Source organism: Mus pahari, chromosome 17 (genome assembly GCF_900095145.1).
Source record: "Mus pahari chromosome 17, PAHARI_EIJ_v1.1, whole genome shotgun sequence".
NCBI classification, from domain to species: domain Eukaryota; kingdom Metazoa; phylum Chordata; class Mammalia; order Rodentia; family Muridae; genus Mus; species Mus pahari.
Genome location: NC_034606.1, coordinates 29,724,718 through 29,744,128, shown reverse-complemented (window position 1 = coordinate 29,744,128; position 19,411 = coordinate 29,724,718). Strand labels below are relative to the sequence as shown.

Here is a 19,411-nt window from a genome sequence, read left to right as displayed (position 1 = left end):
ACTCCAGAAGAGGGCATCAGATCTTGTTACAGATGGTTGTGAGCCACCATGTGGTTGCTGGGATTTGAACTCAGGACCTTCGGAAGAGCAGTCGGGTGCTCTTACCCGCTGAGCCATCTCACCATCCCGCATGTTACCTTCTTGGCAGACACTCCATCCAACTTAGGACTTTTGCATTCACCGATGGAGCTGATTCTTGCCCACAGTCTCCAGGATAGAACACACTGTTTCCTGGGCTTTAAGGATTCTAGTCTAAAGGTTAAGAAGTTGTCCTGTTTCTCATGGCTGGTATGTGAGAAGCCAGTGTGGCTGAGAGCCTGCACTCCTCACCTTGTCCACAGGCTGCCTTCTGTTGCATGGCATGGCTGGAAAAGGGCAGGAGAGTGAGTATCTGGCTGGCCCTCCTCACCACAGTTGTCTCTTTGCCTGAGAATCAGAGACCTGGTGAAGGCATTGTCCTTGCCAGAGGTAAGGACTGTCCTGCACAGCCCCACTCACTGCTGTGCCTCCTTGTCCCCTGAAGCAGCATTCTGTGCTGTGTCCAGCCTTGTCCAAGCAAGGAAAACCCTTCCAGGCTTTTTTCCTGCCAGAACTAGTGTCCCAGTGCCCAGAATAGCCAGTGCATCACATGACTGGAGTCCTGCTTGGTGGCAAGTTCAGCCATCTGTCTCAGGAGACTTCTCAGGCAGGCTTGAGATGGGAAAACAAAGCCAAGTATAAGATCTGTGGGGAGCCCATGACCTTGGAAGTTGCATTTCATTGAACTTCACCCTTTTTAATTTACCGGCTTTAAAACAAACCTACATATATTTTAACACATACATCTAAGTGATATGGAAATCAGGACAGAACCTGCGTTTGTTGCCTCCAGGAATCACCTCTGACTATTGAGACCTAAAGTCCATGTGCCTTGTGTCCTACAGTCAAAAGGCCTCAAGGAAAAAAAAATTTAGGTTAAGACTCTGAGTTGTTCCTCTCCTATGAATCTTTTTAAATATAAAGCAAATAATTTTCTAGTCATTTTTGTGCTGAGCGTTCCTATCCATCCCATAAGATACAATGACATCACCCCAGTTTACTGGCAAGGAAGTGAAGCACAGAAAAGTTATTTGCATAAGATCACAAATTGATAACTTCAGAATTTATGACCCACATCCTACTTCACTGTTCCAAAAGATCCCTGCAGCCTACGTGCTCTTATGACCAGTTCAAAATTCCAGCCTGTGGCTTCTAGGCTGAATGGTTAGTAAAGCAGAGAACTGGCTTCAGATTCTCCAGTCGCCTGGCCAGCAATTGAGCGCAGCCTTCTTACTGCCTCTGGCTGACATGACCAGGACTTTTCCAAGGGCCAAGTTGAAGCTGCACAGAGGAGAGGAGAGGGTTGAGCCTTCTGTGCTGCTTCACCTTCTCTTTGGAGTGCTGTCTTTGAGAATCTATTTAAAGCTTACTTCTACTTACACACTAGCCAGCCTTGCCTGTCTCTGAGAATGACGGAATTCATGGCTGTCCACTAGAGATGGCTTCCCATCCAGGTCCGAGAAGTCATACTCTCAGAAAGCCTGCTGGCCCTGTCTGACTGCAGCAGGAGCCATCATTACTCTGGTCCAGACCCTGTGTGGGAGGTAGGAGTACCATCATGGGGTACTGGCCTATTGACTATGTCAGCATAGTCCCCATCACGTTTCATTGTCAGGACATGGAGAATCATTACTTTTGTATCATGCTCCTATAGACCAGGGCTGTGCTCACAGCCCATAGCCTTTCGTCTAATACTGTCTGTTGCAGTGGGCACAACTGTTACTCCTATTGTGTGGGTAAGGAGAGCTCCATCTTTCAGCAGAAAGAGTGACATCCTCTAATAGCTCAGTCCAGATCAGTGGTCCACCAGAAATCCAGACCTGGATTTGTACGGCTCCCAGATCTGCCCCTTAGTTTCCTCCCAGAAGAGGGTAGGGGATCAAGTCAGCCAGGTGCATGTTCTTTAGACATACAAGAATTGACCAAGTGTTGAGGGAAGATGGCCAAAGAGGGACATTAAATGAGAATTCTTGACATCCAGGCCTTAGGTGTGGGCACTGCCAGCCTTCGCTGATGCTCATCTATGCAGTAGCAGAGAATAACCACAGTAGAGCCAGGGACCCTCTCTTGCTACTGACAAATACCCATCTGTATAATTGAATTAAATACTCATTTGTTGGAAATGGTTTCACATAGAAAAGGAGTTAGTGGGAACAACAGCTTATTCCCCAAACATTCTGTTGTGGCTCACTGAAAGGCTTGGTATCCAGGACTGTGGGCTCAGCATGAAATACAGTGCTGAGGAAATGCATGCCTTGAAGGAGATTCTCCCCAAAGATTTCTTGAGAATTGCCAGAGAAGGCCTCTGTATTGGGCCATGTGCTTCTGAAAATGCATCAAAGGTTAAAGAGTCTCTCATAACCAGTCAGTCTGCAAGTTGGTGGTGCTTCTTCCTGTCTCATTGTTCTGGCATTACAGAACATTCTGCCCAAGAGGTCTGGTATCAGCTCTACTAGTCTCTCCTGATGGATAGTTTTGTTTGGACTGAGGGGAGAGTAGGTATTGAGAGTTTAGACTCTCGAGAGAGCCCCTGGCTATGTATCACTCGCTTTCTCCCCTTGGGCCTTTGTTTTTGCCAACATGCAGGTTGGAAGAGGCGGTTATGTTATTTCTCATGAGCCTGACTACCTACAGATACTTGGCAAATACCATGCTTGGGATAAGTACTCCATGAACGGCGATGATGTCATCTGTGCTGCTCTCAGCGTATCCTGAGAGGCTGGGCAGGGCACACAGCTGTGGTCAGGATTCTTGGCTTCACCATAGCTGTAGAACCAGCAACGATTCATAAACTAAGTCTCGCATTTCCTTCTCTTTAAAGAGGGCTGGAGTGCCAGTCTCTCATGTTGTGCAGAGTGGCAGCTGACAGGAGCAAACACATGACACATGTGCTGTGACATGGGACTCGTCGTAAAGTGGGAAATAGTTTTTCCTTTCTTGTCCCCTAATGTCTATAGGAACTCTGAGGCCCAGCTCTGCTGTGCACTTCTCCAGCTGTACAGTGGTCACAGACAGTCCCACTTACACCCTAACCAGTTCTGCCCAGCCGCACAAAGCGCACATCTATTCTCCTGGGCTCTGCTAGTTTGGATGCTGCCCCGGTAGAAATTCTCCTCCCTCTTCCACACGCCATGTCCTAGCTCACCAGCTGGGTTTTTCCGATAACTGTTTCTAAATTTTCAAAGCACCCTGCCTAGTTCTCTCTTATTCCACAGTACTAAATCATCCCTTCATATAAATTCCCCAAGCCAGATCCTAAGCACTGTGACAGCAGCAGCCACACAGTCTTAGCTTCTGTCCTTGTTCTGCATTCATGCCTTGCACATAATACATTGGTGCTAAACAGTTTTTTCACTGAGTGGATACCCACTGTGCAAGTGCCCATGGTGCCCATGGTCAGCCACCCATACACACATGGGCCTCACTTGTGAGTTGAGTGTGTTTTCCCTGCCTGGTAACTAACTGCCACAAGGCCAGCAGTTCTAAACCTGTGAGTCCCTACCCCTCTGGCAAACCTCTATCGCAAGAAAATGTTTATACTATAATTCATAAGAGTAACAAAATTACAGTTATAAAGTAGCAGTGGAAATAACTTTATGATCAGGAGTCATCACAGCATGAGAAACTGTATTAAAGGGTCGCAGCATTAGGAAGGTTAAGAACCACTGTTCTAGATGAAGTTGATGTTTTATTGATTTTTATCTGTCCTTCCAGACCAAGGACCAGATCGGTAGCCACTGGACATCAGGAAGTTCCTATGATCTTAGAAACCTACCAGGAGGCAGACTGATTACCCTCGTCCTTAGCTAGCAATAAAAGTGTCAGTCCAGACACTGTTTGGTTTTTGTTTTAACACAGGAAGTACATGTTACTCTGACTGAGGTCTTGTGATGCATCCTGGAACCTTCAGGAGGCCAGTTTGTTTTCCAGTGTCTCTCATGTCCATGACTGAAGAATATAACCTCTGACTTTCCTTGTAGGTAATGATGTGGGCCCATCATCTTCAAGTAAGACGGCAAACAAGTTTGAGGGGCTGTCTCAGCAAGCAAGGTGAGCCACCACCCCTGCCTTCCTCTCCTGCCGTGCTCATGGTTGCTATGGGCAGACTTACAGACTTGGCCTTTACCTGACTTTCCAACGCTGCTCAGTGCAGCACCTGGCAGCATCCGTTAGGACGGGAAATTGGGCATCCTTGCTCAGTCTACATGGTAGCTCCCTGCTGGGCCCCAGTGGGCACCCTTGCCTGGAACAGACCTGTATGCACAGCCATCTGTCTCCCTGCAGTAACACCAGGAGTTAGCTAGTCCCTGATGGTCACACAGTTATAGAATGACCTAGACACTGTCAGAATGAGTCTTCTCTTCTTATTTGGTTTTATGAGACACAGTGTCACACTCTAACCTGTGTTGACCTAAACTTGTGTACTCCTCCACCCCAGCTTCTCAAAAACACGGGTTATAGGCATAAGCCAGCATAACCAGCTCGTTTTTTCTTTCCTCTTCTCTTTAAGAAAAAAAGCGGGAGGTGGGGGGTCTTACAATGTAGTCCTGGCTGTCCTGGAACTTGCTATGTTTTCCAAACTGACCTCAAACACACAGAGCTCCACCTGCCTCTCTGCCTTCCCAATGCTTAGATTAAATGTGTGCACTACCATGCCTGGCCTACTTCTCACCTTTTTACTGAGCAAACATTTTAAGTGATTTTTTTTAACATAAAAATGAGACCTCGTGTGTGTGTGTGTGTGTGTGTGTGTGTGTGTGTGTGTGTGTTAAGGAGAGAAGGGCTTATCTGTTTGTTTTTAAACTAAAAGTAGTGTTTCTTCTCCTCTCCATGCACTAAAGCTTAGGCACTTTGGGAACTTTCCTGAGGACATGGTTTTCCACCTCTCCTCTAGAACTTCAGTCAGGTTGCAGAGAGCTACCTCCACACCTGGCCAGAGAGAATCAGCTGCAGGCTAGCTTTGATCCTATAACAAAGATTAAATAAAAAACAAATAAATAAAACCCCACTTCTTTTAGAACTCTCTCTTTTAGTCTCTAACCCAGTGAGATCAGCGAAATTACCACAGTCCTATTTCCGAGCATTTAAATGGTCAATCAGATGTCCAAGTGGCTCTCCATCCCTTCACTTACCTCCAGCCTGGGTCCATTCTTACTCTTCCTTCTGTAGCTACAGTGGGGCGGGTCATCTGCAGAGAGGGCAGAATGACTTAACACGCTCACAGAGTCTTTGTAAGCAGGACCGAGCGGCTATGAACTAGCCGCATTCCCACCCTCATGCACCCAGAGCACCCAGAGCACCAGGTCTCACCTCAGCCTCCCTAATGCTGCGACCTCTAGCACAGCTCCTCGTGTTGCAGTGGCACCGACCATCACATTAGTTTCGTTGTTACTCCATAACTGAGTTGTAACATAATGTATGTGTTTTCCGATGGTATGAGGCCACCCCTGTGCAGTGCTGGTACAGGGACTTCCTAAAAGGAATCTCTGATCCTCTAGGCTTTGACCTTCCCTGTGTTCAAGGGTGACTGATCAGGCAGCTGTGCCTCCCCAAAAGGATGCTAAGGCAAAGCATGAGGAGAGAACAGTAAAGAATGGAAACCCAGCCTCTCCTCTTCATCATGTCTCATGTCCCATGTCCTGGTAGCTTCCTCTGAACATGGCTACTCCCTGCCCCCAAGAGCGGAAGGTTGTGTTGCCCAAGAGCTGGAGAGGGTAGGGAATCTCAGAGCCAGACAGAAAGGGGAACTCCTATCACATCCCCTTTCTTTGACTCCTTCTGTTTGGTAGTTAGGTCAGTAGAAAAAAGGGAAAGGTCAGCCAGCTCTTGGAACACCAGGGGACAGAGGAAGAGGCCTGAGGCCCTAAGGGGGTTCTCAGAGGTGCATGCCAGGGGCGTGGCTGTTCTTGTTCCTTGAATACAAGGTGTTCTTTGGGACCCCTGAGGAGCATTTCAGCCTCTTGTAAAGGGGAAGTAGTGGCTTCCAGCTAGCAGATGTCACATTTGATTATTCAAACAACTAGATGCAGCCTGGAGCAGGGGCTTAGGTGTTACTTCCCCTACTTATTTGCATATCCTCCAAAGAGAGGCCACTCCAGGGCAGGGCTGGACTGCCATAAGTCTGTTCTCTGGAAGGGAGGGTGAAGAGAGCTGCCTACAGAAGGATGTGAGAGGAAGGGCTTCTGTGTAGGACATCAAGCCTCACAGTGTGCAGAGTGCCCAGAGCTTTCGCACGTGATCACTTCCATACAAAGCTCTGAGATGAGGGGCCTGGTTGGGCGTTCTCACATATCCAAGTATTTCTCCATCTGGACGAGACAGCATATAAAAAGTACACTATAATCTTTTGTTAAATTGTCTTTGTTAGGATTAGAGGTAGGGTGTGTGAGTCGGGGTGTGTGTGTGTGTGTGTGTGTGTGTGTGTGTAAGAGAGAGACAGATACAAGTAGCTCTTCTGGGCTTGTGGAATTAAGAAGACAAGTTTTGTGGCCTCAGTTCTCTCCTACCTCTCTGTGGGTTCTAGAGATTTGGCTAATGATGCTACCTACACCTGTGTGGCCACGCCTTTCCCCTCCGAGCCACCTCTCCAGCCATAGTAAAAAAGTTTGAGTTTTGGCATGGTATCTCACACCTTTAATCCCATCACTGAGAAGGCAGAGGCAGATAGAGTTCTACATAATGAGTACCAGGCCAGCCAGGACAACATAGTAAAACTGAGACCTGTCTCAAAAAAAAAAAAAAAAAAAAAGAACAAATCTTTAAGATAATTTTGAAATGACTGTAATTAACCTGGATCGTAGATCAGTGTTGGAAAATGGCACTTTTAGGTTCTAAACAACTGTTATTTGTTAATCAGCACCAGTTCTGCTAAGACTGCCCTTGGCCCAAGAGTGCTTCCTAAACTACCTCAGAAAGGTAAGACTCCTCCTCTTCACAGTCACATGTTACTAAAGTGTCACTCACTGCCTCTCCTGGAGCGCTCATCTGTAGTACTGAGGTTGTGTAAGGACAGGGTGAGGTCATGCTTCAGATGGCCCCCTCACAAGGCGGTAGCCCAGGCAGCCTTTCCTGGGATGGCATCTGTCGTGCAGAGCAGGGACACCTGTGCCTGGGAAGCACAGGAAACCAGTGTCTGCAGTGCTGCTGCTTTGCCAAGCACACACTTGGCTCTCTGACCAAATCTTCTGAAATCCTGACCATGCTTTTCATTGACAAAACGAAGTGTTCAGCCTCTTACTACACAAATGGGTGCACAGAGACAGCTCCACTTGCCTTTAGAGTCATGAAGCCCCCGTCTGAAGCGCCTGCTTCATTAGGACCTTGTGAACGCCTCCTGCCAGCAGGCCTCTGTTAGATTTGGGGAAATGCTCAGAGGAACTGATGGCTCCGGGTTGTCAGTGCCTGTGCTCAGTGTCCACAGCAGAACTGCTCCCAGCTCAGTGCTAGAGGAGAAGGCAAACTCGAGGTTAATGTAGAGACATTAGGATGCACCGCTCTGCACCACACTGCCACATCTGCAGCGGGGCTGTGCTCCTGCCGCAGTAGCTGAGTCTCACAAGGCTGCTGACCTTGGAGCAGGAAGGCTGGCTTCTCTGCTCCAGTCTGGCTGTCTCAGTCAAAGTGGTGGTGATTTGTCCCAAGTGCAGCCACAGTCTTTGGTGGCTCCTGGTGCTTTTGCCCAGATTCTGCCCTGTCTCTCATAATGACCACTGAATTATTCTACCTGCCTCACTGCCTGCTTCCCCCAGATTCAAACCCAAAGGATTCCTAGGCCCCCTGTGGCTGCTGCTACTCTGCCTCTGTTTCATGCCCTCCCCATCCTCCTGACCCAGTGTGAGTCCAACAGAAAAAGCTCTCCCTGACATTCACCATCCTCCACTGCAAAGTGCTCAGTGGCTGACCCTGTGTGTGCGCTCACTTGGGACAGAACCTACAGGAATAGTCACAGTGGCAATAACTGACCATGATCTCACGAAGTCCCCAGCTTCCAGATAGATTCTCCTCACAAGTGTCACCCTCCTTTAACACTGTCCTAAAAAAAAAAGAAGAAGAAGAAGAAGACCCAGTTTCTTCAGGGTATAAGCCTGCCCCCGCCATACCCTGTGCCCCAGCAGCCTGTGTGTCAGTAGTCCTGGTCAGGACAGCACTCCAGCTCCTGGCCCCTCCGGCATCACTGTCCTCTGAGACATCCATCAGAACACAGCCATGTTTACCAGATCTCCCATCCTGATCTGTGCTCCCCAGAATGCCTGCACTTTTTCTGTCAATATTTTCACTGTTTGAAATTTCCCCATAACAAACTTGCTTAAAAATGCAAAAATAAAACCCAAACTATAACATAGCCTTCCAGGAGCTCTTCATCTTCATTGCTGAAAAGCATTTCCCTGGTCTTTTGTCTGATTCCCTACTTAGTAATCCATTGTCATTCCATGGCAGATCCCAAACACCATGTCATTTCATGTGTGTGCAACCCGGTCTTGGTATCTTCAAAAAAAATCAAAAAAAGTTCTTTCACCTCAGTTGTCTCATAAGTGGGTTTTTAAAACAAATTACTTGAATAAGGAACAAAATAAAATACAGTCAGTCATGTCTTAAGTCTCTTAGATTAAAGTACTTTTGTTTATTTTTTATATGTATCATTGCTAAAATAAAATTTCTGAGGCTGGTAGCCTTCTAAAGAAAAGTGCCTTATTTAGACTGACAGTTCCAGAAGTGTCATGTCTAGGAGCTGCATCATTTGCTGCAACAGCCTGCCTTGTTGCTAACCTGGGAAATCACATGGCTGAAGACAGGGAGTATATGTAAGTCTGTGTGTGCTCTATTCTTATAAGACCACAAGAATCCAGTCGCAGGAGTTCCATCCTCATGACCTTTTCCCACCCATACAACCTCAGAACCAAGACAGCATCATACATGTGGGGCTTTGAGGAGACTCTCAAGTGACATAAACATAAACTGCAGTGCCTGTGTCACACCGTCCATCAGTGCTTCAGAGCCCACCGGGCCTGCGTCCTGTCAAGAGCCCACAGGGCTTGCGTCCTGGATCTTGCTCTTTGCATCCAGTGTTCCTTTCTCATGTTCCTCTCTCTCCTCTGCATTTCTGGCAGCTGTCACAGATGCAGATTCATGCTTTTGCAGAGCATTTTCTGAGTCATTATCCATCATTCTACACAGAGAGGCTTGTAGCTGCTCTTATCATTAACCATGGTCTGTTCCTTCAGCTGCAGCCTGGGTCCTACATGGCACACTGATCGTTTGGTCAGACTTGGTTATTGTCAAAGCTGAGTCCCTTTGTCGAAGTTTCTTGAAACCTGTGTAGAACTCTCAGAGCCCGTGGAAACCCGAAGAGAGCATTGAATCTCTGGGCCTAGAGTTACAGACTGTTATAAGCCGCCGTGTGGGTGCTGGGAATCAATCCTGTGTCCCCTGGAAGAGCAGCCAGTGTTCTTAACTGAGCCATCTCTCTAGCCCCTCGCTTTACTTCTTGAGCTATGCCACATGGGGCAGCCCATGAACAGGGTTCTCTGAGCTTCACATCCTTCACATCGTTAGAGAGGGGCATGACAAGCCATTAGCAGATGCACTCTCAGGACTGCTGGACAGTGGATAGCACTGAGGCATCCCCTCTTTGTCTTTGGCCCTCTTTTCTGAGAATGCTTTTTCTAAACACATTACAGGGTGAGGGCAGCACCCTTGGTATATCTCCTTGGTGTACCTTTATGAGCACACACTAAGTGCCCAGCTCCCATACCAAGACAAGAACCACAGTCAGAGGACTACAGCTCTTACTTAGCCTCAAGGAACCCTACTTAGTAACAAAATAGTGTTTCCCCTGTAGAATACTGATACCAGTTGTGTCTTCACTGCAAATTCTTTTTCTTGACTAATTCATGTTATCCTCATGATCGTCCTTGAGACAAGAGTTTTGAAGGTGAGGAAGTTGAAATTCAGAGTGGTTGCGTTATTGACCAAAGTCGTATATTGACAAGGAGTGTTAGTTACTACTCTATTCTTGAAGAGACACCGTGATGACTCTTACAAAAGAAAGCAGTTAATTGGGGGTTTGCTTACAGTTTTAGAGGGTTAATTCATAATCATCATAGCCGGAATCGTAGCTGAGAGCTTTACTTCTGATCTGTACTCAGAGAGGAAGAGACAGTGAGCCTGGCATGGGCTTTTGAAATCTCAGAGGACACACCTCCTCCAACAAGGCCACATCTCCTAACCCTTCCTAAACAGTTCTAGTAACTGGAGACCAAGTGTTCAAATATGAGTCTATGAGGACCATTCTCATTCAAAGCACCACACACAGCGAGCGAGTGAGTGAGTGAGTGTGTGCGTGCATGTGTGCGTTGGAATGCCCTAAGAGTGTCACAGGTGGTACCCTTCAAGTCCCTACTCTGTTACAACGGTGATTGTACTGAGTGGCATTTTCCAGATATGGAGTAGGGTGTAGCTGTTAGAGAATGGAAGACACTGACCTAGGAACGTCCAAGCACGCGAAGTGGCAAAAGCAGTTTTAGACAATGTGTAACATAGCAGTGCGTGTAGTGACATGTTTATCAGTCCATGTGTGTCAGCAGAGTAGTACCACATGTTGCCCATGTGGTAGTGCATGGGCAACAGAGGAAACCTCTTAATGAGGGGAAATAGGCACAGCTAGAGAAGTGAGTGGCACACCCCTTCACAAGCAACTTTGTACTTTTGTTTGCTTGTTTGTTCTTTGGCTTATCAACAGGGTTTCTCTGTGTAGCTGTACTTCTAATAAACTTAAATAACATGGCAAATGCTTTTGCTAAATAATATATTTTAAAAGTTATACCTGAGGGAAAATACAGGAGATAGCAGAGTGTGGTGGCACACAGCTTTAGTCCCAGCACTCAGGAGGCAGAGGCAGGTAAATCTCGGACTTAGAGGCCAGCCTGGTCTACAGAGAGAGTTCCAGGACAGTCAGGGCCACGCAGAGAAATCCTGTTCAGAAAAACAAAACATACAGAAACAGCAACAATCTAGGAGAAAAATACTTAAAATTTTTTAAATGACTAAATTTATTAGTAGACTGACATACAAGGAAGTCTTCTTTTCATAAATCATATTATATGTTCTTTAATTCTGAATTGATGTGGTCAGCACACACTGACTTAGTAAAGGCCCAGAGCTGTGAGCTGTAATGTAGATCTTTCTCGGCTTCCGACTTTATCCTGGCCTGGGCTAGACGTGGACCAGCTTTGGGCTTGCTCCTCCCCAGCGCTCACTCAGGTTAGTACTCTGGGTAGTGTTTGTCCTTGGTTCCAATACCGTGACTCTTCTCTTGTCATCATTCCCCACAGTGGCGCTAAGGAAGACTGAGACCAGCCATCATCTCTCCCTCGACAGAACCAACATCCCACCTGAGACTTTTCAGAAATCATCACAGTTGACAGAGTTACCCCAAAAGCCACCACTTGGAGAGCTGCCCCCGAAGCCTGTGGAACTGGCCCCCAAGCCCCAAATTGGAGAGTTGCCACCTAAGCCTGGAGAGCTACCCCCTAAGCCCCAATTAGGTGACCTGCCCCCCAAGCCACAGCTCTCAGACTTACCTCCCAAGCCACAGGTGAAGGACCTTCCCCCTAAGCCACAGCTGGGGGATCTGCTGGCAAAGTCCCAGGCTGGCGATGTCTCAGCCAAGGTGCAGCCACCCTCAGAGGTCACACAGAGGTCACACACCGGGGATCTGTCTCCAAATGTGCAGTCCAGAGATGCCATCCAGAAGCAAGCATCTGAGGACTCCAACGACCTCACACCCACGCTGCCAGAGACACCTGTACCACTGCCGAGAAAAATCAACACGGTGGGTGGGAGCCAGTGTCAGGCTCTTCTCGCAGGGCTCAAGCACTTCCTTCCTGGTGCTAGGAACTGGACCCAGAGCTGTATGTGTGCTCTGTACCCCAACTCAGACTGCAGTTCCCAAGGGTGGGAGGAGGCCATTTGCTCCACCATAGGAAGAGAGCAGAGGCCCGCACTCACTCTCCCACCTACTGAAGCATTGGCGGTGGTGTGGAACCTGGTGGGGACCAGCATTTGAACCCCAGCTGGCATGCTCTGAGACCTGGCTTCAATGCCTGATGTAACTGCCTAGCTAGCAATGTCCTTCCATTCTCTGGGTCTGATTCCTCGAGTCCAGAAAGGGCCTATGTGATAGTAGCACAGTGGCCAGTGAGCAGTGTGTCGTGGCCACATAGCATACATTCAGCAACTGTGCCTCTGACTCGGGCACCTCGAGGGTTGAACTCACTCTTCCGGAGGGTCAGTCTCTGTCCATGAATTCTGAGTCGCTTCTGAGTGCATGCTCCTCACTGTGCCTCCCCACTGGGACCAGAGGGAAAGGCCCGATGGGGTTTAGTAGCGCTCCTGTCGTTCCTCACAGTCTCACACACAGATTAAGGGAGAGAACCAAAACTCATACTACATACTGTGGTAGTAGTATGCCTCTGCTGGGTCATTTTATTATCCCAGTGCTACACTAAAGGTAAAGTAGCCGTCCTTGCAGGGACCTGAGCCCGCTGTTGGCTTGCCGGCTTCCAGCCTTCCTCAGCACTGTTGACGGCTGTTCTCTTCTTTCTGTTGTGCACAGAACTCTAGCTGCTGCTGCCTGCAATAGGGACAGTAGTCCACATAAAACTCCCTATAAGTGGACACATTGCAGGCCCTCATCTCAGTCTCAGCGCTGAGATGAAAGTCTGCTGCCATGGCTCTACCGATCTTCCAAGCACACGTGTCCCAACCTCTCCCCCAGGAGCTCAGGAAGGAGCGAGGATCATCAGGAAAGCCAGAGAGAAGCCAGGGACAGAGAGGAAAAGACCCTTGGCCCAGAACACTTAAAGAGATAACTTGCAGTTATTACTGCCAATGATCTAAGTAACTGGGTGCTAAAAGTATTCCTTAGAAGGTGTTAGACTCTGTTTCCATCTTCCTGTCTTGAGAGAACTGGAAGTACAGCCAAAAAGCACTGGTCAGAGTCACAAGTGTTTAGACCCAGGCTCTTCTTCCCTGGGCTTCCCTGGCCTGGCCTGACCTGTTTTGCATGAGGCATTAAGAGATCCATCTGTGCTGCACATTTAGCATGCAGAAGCTGCACATTTTGCTTTATGTCGTTTCCAAACAATTTTTTTATGGCTTCTGCTGTCATTTCTCTGCAAGCTGATGCTGGGGGAGGGTGGACAGAGGGAAGACAGATCCCTTCACGCATTTCGAGAAAGCTGAGTTGTGGTAGCTACTTGAACTGGTTGCTCTCTGCCAAAAGTTATCTGGTGATGCCAGCCAGAGGAGGGACTGCCATTCCTGAGAATACACAGTACCCAGGGAGAGAGTCAGTCTTCTACACGCACACGCGCGCACACACACACACACAAATGTACAATAATACCCATGGAATGTGTCAGTCTTCTACACACACGCACGCGTGCACACACACACACACACACACACAAATGTACAATAATACCCATGGAATGTGTCAGTCTTCTACACACACACACACAAACACACGAAAGCCTAAGCTGGGCACAGAGAAATCACCTGGCTGGGTGAGCACCTTGTGAAGAGTGCTGTTCTGTTTATCTGCTCTCCACTTAAGCCTGTTTTGTTTTTTTTTTAATTGCAGGGGAAAAATAAAGTGAGGCGGGTGAAGACCATTTATGACTGCCAGGCAGATAATGATGATGAACTCACTTTTATTGAGGGGGAAGTGATCATTGTCACCGGGGAAGAGGATCAGGAGTGGTGGGTATGTACCTGTGTTTATCTGTCTGACCCTGCATTTCTCTAGCCTCCACTCCTTAGGTGGCTGTAGGATCCTGCCTAGCACATGTGTGACTCACTCCATGTCACTCTTGTCTGCCCCTCTGTCACTAAGTTAATGCTACAAAGAGACAATCTTACCTTGAAAATGAACCAAGAACATTTAGGTTACACTTTCCCCATGATGTCCCATGACAGCCAACTCTTTGTGTGTACTTTCTAGTTGTTCAAGAGCTTGGGTCACAGTGCATGGTCACAGAGCTAATTCCAGACTGGGCCTGGCTCTAGATATGAACTGCTGCTCTTACCTGTGTCACTCTCTGTGGCCCCATGCAAGCTCGGCCCTTAAGCCAGTCCTCAGATCTTCAGGAGAGAGCACACACTGTTAGAATGTTAAATGACACAATCACAATTGTGTCCACAAACACAAGCCTTGTTTCCATTCCTCAACATCAGCATGAATTTTACCTCCTTCCAAGAGAGGATCACATCTGTCTGCCAGGAAGTAACCTGCAGTTCCTGGTTGGACCAGCAGAACTGGTGACTGCCTAGAAACACACATTTCACTTGCTTTCGCATGAGCACACATACACCTTTGGCTTTCTTTTTCTGGACCTGTAAAAACGTTGCTTTGACTAAAGTAGTTTTCTCAACAAGGGTGGGATGTTTTGCCACCCTGGGTCCTTGGACACTGTCAGGACGTGTTTTTAGTTTGTTTGGTTGTTTGGTTTTTTGTTTTTTTTTTTTTGTTGTTGTTGTTGTTGTTCTGTTGTGTTTTTTTTTTTTTTTAAGATTTATTATGTATACAGTATCCTGCCTGCATGTGTGCCTGCAGGCCAGAAGAAGCCACCAGATTTCATTATAGATGGTTGTGAACCACCGTGTGGCTGCTGGGTATTGAACTCAGGACCTCAGGAAGAGCAGCCAGTGCTCTTAACCTCTGAGCAATCTCTCCAGCCCGTCAGGATATGTTTTAATGATCAGAACCTGGGAATTAGACTATGGGTATACAACAAGTAAAAGTCAGGTGTGCCACTGACACTACAGTGCTCACAGAAGCTGCCCAGCAGAGCGCATCAGCAGTGCTGAGGCCAGCAACCCTGAGGGTAAACTTGCTTGGGTCGGGATGAGCTGGGGATACTCAGACGCCCTTCCCTGGCAGAGGCTCTTCTTTGGCTGAGCCAAGTCTATTCCCAGTGTACACTAAAAGGCCAGCTTAGGACAGTGACTCAGAGTCCGAAGCCCCCCCCCCCAGTGGTATCAAATCCTGGGGACTTGAATTAAGCTCATCCTGTCTGTAAACCTGTTTCTCCTGGAGTTGGTAATATCTAGAGCTTATTCTTTTAGGTTTTTTTGAGACAGGGTTTCTCTATGTAGCCCTGGCTGTCCTGGAACTCTGTAGACCAGGCTGACCTCAAACTCAGAAATCCGCCTGCTTCTGCCTCCTAAGTGCTGGGATTAAAGGCATGTTCCACCACCACCCTGCTATAGAGCTCACTCTTCTTCAGTCTGTTAATGTTACTACATTGATCCAGCAGTGACCATAGTCACTGCTAAGAAACAAGTGACTCCAACTGAGACTCTTGGAAGAAAAAGCAACATTTTTATGACTTTAAAATCATGCCTCCGAAAAATGCTATAAGCCATCAACCCACCCTTGTCCCAGTTAAGAGCTTAAAATCCTAATACTCAGGAAACCTGAGCACAGAACCAACTAAGATTGGTAGGAGAGAAATAGGCCAGGTCCCACCCCTAACCGCATTCCTCAGAGGAGACAGGAACATGGAGGCCTGGGCCCAGCTCTTGAGTCCATACCACAATCTACTTCGGCTACTACAGGAAGGAAACAGAAAGCCAGCCTGTCCGGCTTCCTGCCCAGCTCTCTAGTGCAGCCTTCTGTGTACCCAGTGGGCATTTACAGCCAGTGCCCATGCTCTTGCTGTGCTTCCTATGGAGAGCCCACAACAGGATGCTTCTCAGTGCAGTTGACGTTGATCTCGTGGAGGTAATTAGGGAAGTTCTGCAAGTAACCGTGGCTTGCAGGTTACACTGCAAATGGTAAAACTGCCACCAGCCACTCAGTCTCAGCCCACTGACCACATCTGCAGTGGCCAGAAGGCACAGAGCTCTGCCTGCTGTGTGCACAGTTGTCCTTTTTCATCTTAATCACATGAGCCTGAAGAGGGACTTTTTTTTTTCAACCAAGTTTTATAAGCAAGAGGTTTATGAAGGTTTGTCCGAGCTTACCCATGGGATAAGTGTGTGGACCCCTGACACCCGTAGAAGCCTTCCTCAGTAATTCCATCTCCGTGCAGTACCACAGGACGTGCTGACACCTCCGAAAGACCCAGGACTTGCTCTTGGTGCTGTTGCTTTGCCACGCTGTCTATTATTATCAAACACTGTTTAGTTCACCACAGGGCAGGGTGGGTGAGCTTGCTGCCACCCCAGGCCTACAGGCAGACTCGGGGTAGGCCCGCATCCAGGACACCCATCACTGGGTGCTGCCTGCCATCTCCTGTCTAACTACTCCTTTCTCCCTACAGATCGGGCATATCGAAGGACAGCCTGAAAGGAAGGGTGTCTTTCCAGTGTCCTTTGTCCACATCCTGTCTGACTAGCAAAAAAGCAGAACCTTCCGTCCGTCCATCCACACCCTTTATGCCAGACCGCTGTCTCCATGTAATCCTGTGTACAACATGTATATAGCTGCTGTTACAGACCAAGAACTCATGGAAGGGCCACTCAGGAGGGGAATATAGTATGTATTGTAAATATCCTGTGGTCTTCTGCCTTCACCAGTATTAGGGTAACCTCGGGACCTGGTGCGCCTTACTGGTTTGCCAAAGCCATCCTTGGCATCTAGCACTTACATCTCTCTGTGCTGTTTTATGAGCAAACAAAAACCTGGAGTATAGGAACCGCTGGCTTTCCAGGTGAGGAGTCTCCGGCAGCCGTTGAAGAGTGCAGTACTGACTCCTAACAATGCAGTATTCTCAATGGTGTTACTGAACGTGCAACATTAGCAGAGGTGGGGTCTGCGCTTCCGGTGGAACGTAAAGTTAGTCCCTGGCCAGCCAGCCTGTAGTTATCTGTGTACACAGTTTACAGCTACAAAAAACTACTTTGGTATTTATTACAGAAAAGTGTTCAGTTAGTCGTGTTATTCCTTCAGCAAATACTCACTGACACAAAACCCTCTGCAGCATTTTCCAGCATATGCAGCCTCGTGCAAGTTTAGATGAGTGGATTTGTACATCTTATGGCGAGTGGCCACCCCTGAGATATTACCTCATTATGCAGAAGTAACATATCCTTCATGAATATTTTGACAAAAGCTTAAAACCATGTCTGATGAAGTCCAACTTTCAGGAACCAAGGACTGCCAGAAACTCTCTGCCTCTACGTTATGCATGCATCTAGACGCTTACCCGAATTCTGCCTTTTATAAAGGAACAAACAGGATGAAGAAGTGAACTGTACAGTTTTAAACTTGATTGCCATTAAAGCAGAAGTTACAAGATTGCAACAATGCTTGTTTCTGGTCACTCATTTGGCCTTTTCCAGAGTGTTTGCACATCGTGTTAATGCAGCACCCCCAGTGGTGTTGAAAAGCGTCTAAGGGGTCAGTTCGACATGATTTTCTTCACTTTGTTCTTGATTAAACTTTTACTATTCAAGTTGGAAAACTTGTAAAGTCGGTCTTTCCATTTTCTCGTACAGAATCCAGGTGCTGACCCCACGCTTTTCTTTTTCCCCTCCTCTTCTCTTCCTTAAACTCCAATGCTAGAGTAATTTTCATACCCTCAACTTAGCCAGTAAACACGTGCCCTTCAGGTCAGTTTATAACCGAGTTGTGGGACGCTGCTATGAATTGCACTGTGATAAAGCTCTCTGCAAGCCATCTCTGTCTGTCTGTCTGTCTGTCTCTGTCATTGCTTGTGTTTTGCTTTCTTTTGATTCTTTTCCCTCAGCCCACATAGCACATTACATTTCCACCTTTGGCTTCAGAGTGAGTTTGGGGAAAGGATGCTGTAGCCGTTTTACTCCTGGGTCCAGGCCTGTTGTGATTCTGAGGTGTGCTGTCAAGCCATGTCACATTTGGTTAAGTTCATTTTGAGCACAGCACAGAAGACAAATACTCTTAAACAGATAATCTTGGCAATGAATAAAAAAACGCACTGATTTCACAGAAGCAGAGTTCCCCCCAAGCCTGTGGGAAGAGCCACAGGGCTCGGTAAAAAAACTCAGTTCTGCCTAAGCAGAGACAGTGAGAACTCTGAATAGCCACCCACGAAATAACCTTGCAGGACAAACCTGCAAAATACTCCATCAGCTGTTACTGGGAACGGATCTTGAGCACCTGTGCATCAAACCCAGGAGCCATAGGTGCCTGACAGCACGCTGGTGTAAGGCCAGCAGCCATGTGACAGCACGCTGGCGTAAGGCCGGCAGCACCCGGCAGCCATGGCTTAGAGGCCTCAATGGCTTCGGGAATGTGGTAGTGGTGGTCATTTTGTTCACACATTCTTAAGATGCATGGAAGTTGCATTTTGGAGGTCTAGGCTGTCTTCTGATTTGATCATAAGCTGGTTTTTTAGATAAGCAAGCTCCATCTCTAAAATGACGAAGAGTTGTTATTCTCTTCTGCTACCTGCAGGGACTCACACAAATGTATGTTCATCCCTTCCTTTTCTGGTTTTTGTTTGTTTCCCATCAGGAATTTGAGTTTCCTGTACTCCATCGTACTGTGGGACATAGGAAAACTAGGTAGACATTCCTTTGGCAATCTTGTTAAGTTTAAATCTGACCTTGTTCTGGAACGGGGTAAGCCACTATCTACAGTTTTGTACATGACATATTATTTTGAACATATGCAACCTTAAGAAAGATCAAATTCATTCCTTTTTCCCCCCTAGTCTGCAAATAGTGTGTCTTATTTTCCTGTTGGACAGCAGTTGTTATTTATTTTTTTATTGCCTACTACTTGGACATGGTTTCTAGGAGCCCAGCCATGCCTGCCACTAGTTAAATCCCACATTCGTACCTGGGAGTCACCATGAAGCATCAGTACACTTTTTATTTCACATGTATTTAATGTGACAGTTTCTCAGTACTGTATGTGTTAATTTCTACTTTTTTAATATTTAAAATTGCTTTTAAATAAACATATTCTCAGTTGATCCCAAGCATCTGACATCAGGCCATTTTGTGAGTTGTCCACTACTTTCTGACTGATAAAAACAAACAGACAAACCAAATGGTGTGGATTTCGGGCAGAGATGGAAAGCACGAGTCACTCTTGTCACAGCTCATTCTAGATACATAACAGCGTGTAGCCTTCCAGGCTTGCCCAGTCCCCCCCTCGCTCCCACCGTGTGTATAACTGCTCATCCCAGATATGGCACTAAAGGCAGGGCAGACCAGACAATGTGAATCCGTGTGTTTAATTGCGGCTACTTACAGGAGTTTCTATGAGCGGTTACTCATAGGGGCATGGGCAGCTTATAGGTAGCTACACCACTAAGAACTCTTAACACCTTGTATGGGGAGG

At 47.3% G+C, this 19,411-nt stretch overlaps 1 protein-coding gene across 10 annotated transcripts in view; it reads left to right on the top strand.

Moving 5' to 3' along the window:
• Asap1 (ArfGAP with SH3 domain, ankyrin repeat and PH domain 1) overlaps window positions 1-19,122 on the top strand; it is a 300,809-nt gene extending 281,687 nt beyond the window's left edge. For 8 of the 10 annotated variants that reach the window (XM_029531154.1, XM_029531149.1, XM_029531152.1 and 5 more), the window contains 5 exons: window positions 4,059-4,128; window positions 6,935-6,993; window positions 11,409-11,908; window positions 13,721-13,843; window positions 16,404-19,122. In XM_029531154.1, coding sequence (XP_029387014.1) covers window positions 4,059-4,128; window positions 6,935-6,993; window positions 11,409-11,908; window positions 13,721-13,843; window positions 16,404-16,478 — 827 coding nt within the window. In that variant the 3' untranslated portion in view covers window positions 16,479-19,122. The remainder of the gene's footprint in view (window positions 1-4,058; window positions 4,129-6,934; window positions 6,994-11,408; window positions 11,909-13,720; window positions 13,844-16,403) is intronic. The other 2 variants (XM_021217340.2, XM_029531150.1) reach the window with 1 other exon arrangement.
• The last annotated feature ends 289 nt before the right edge of the window (window positions 19,123-19,411 follow it).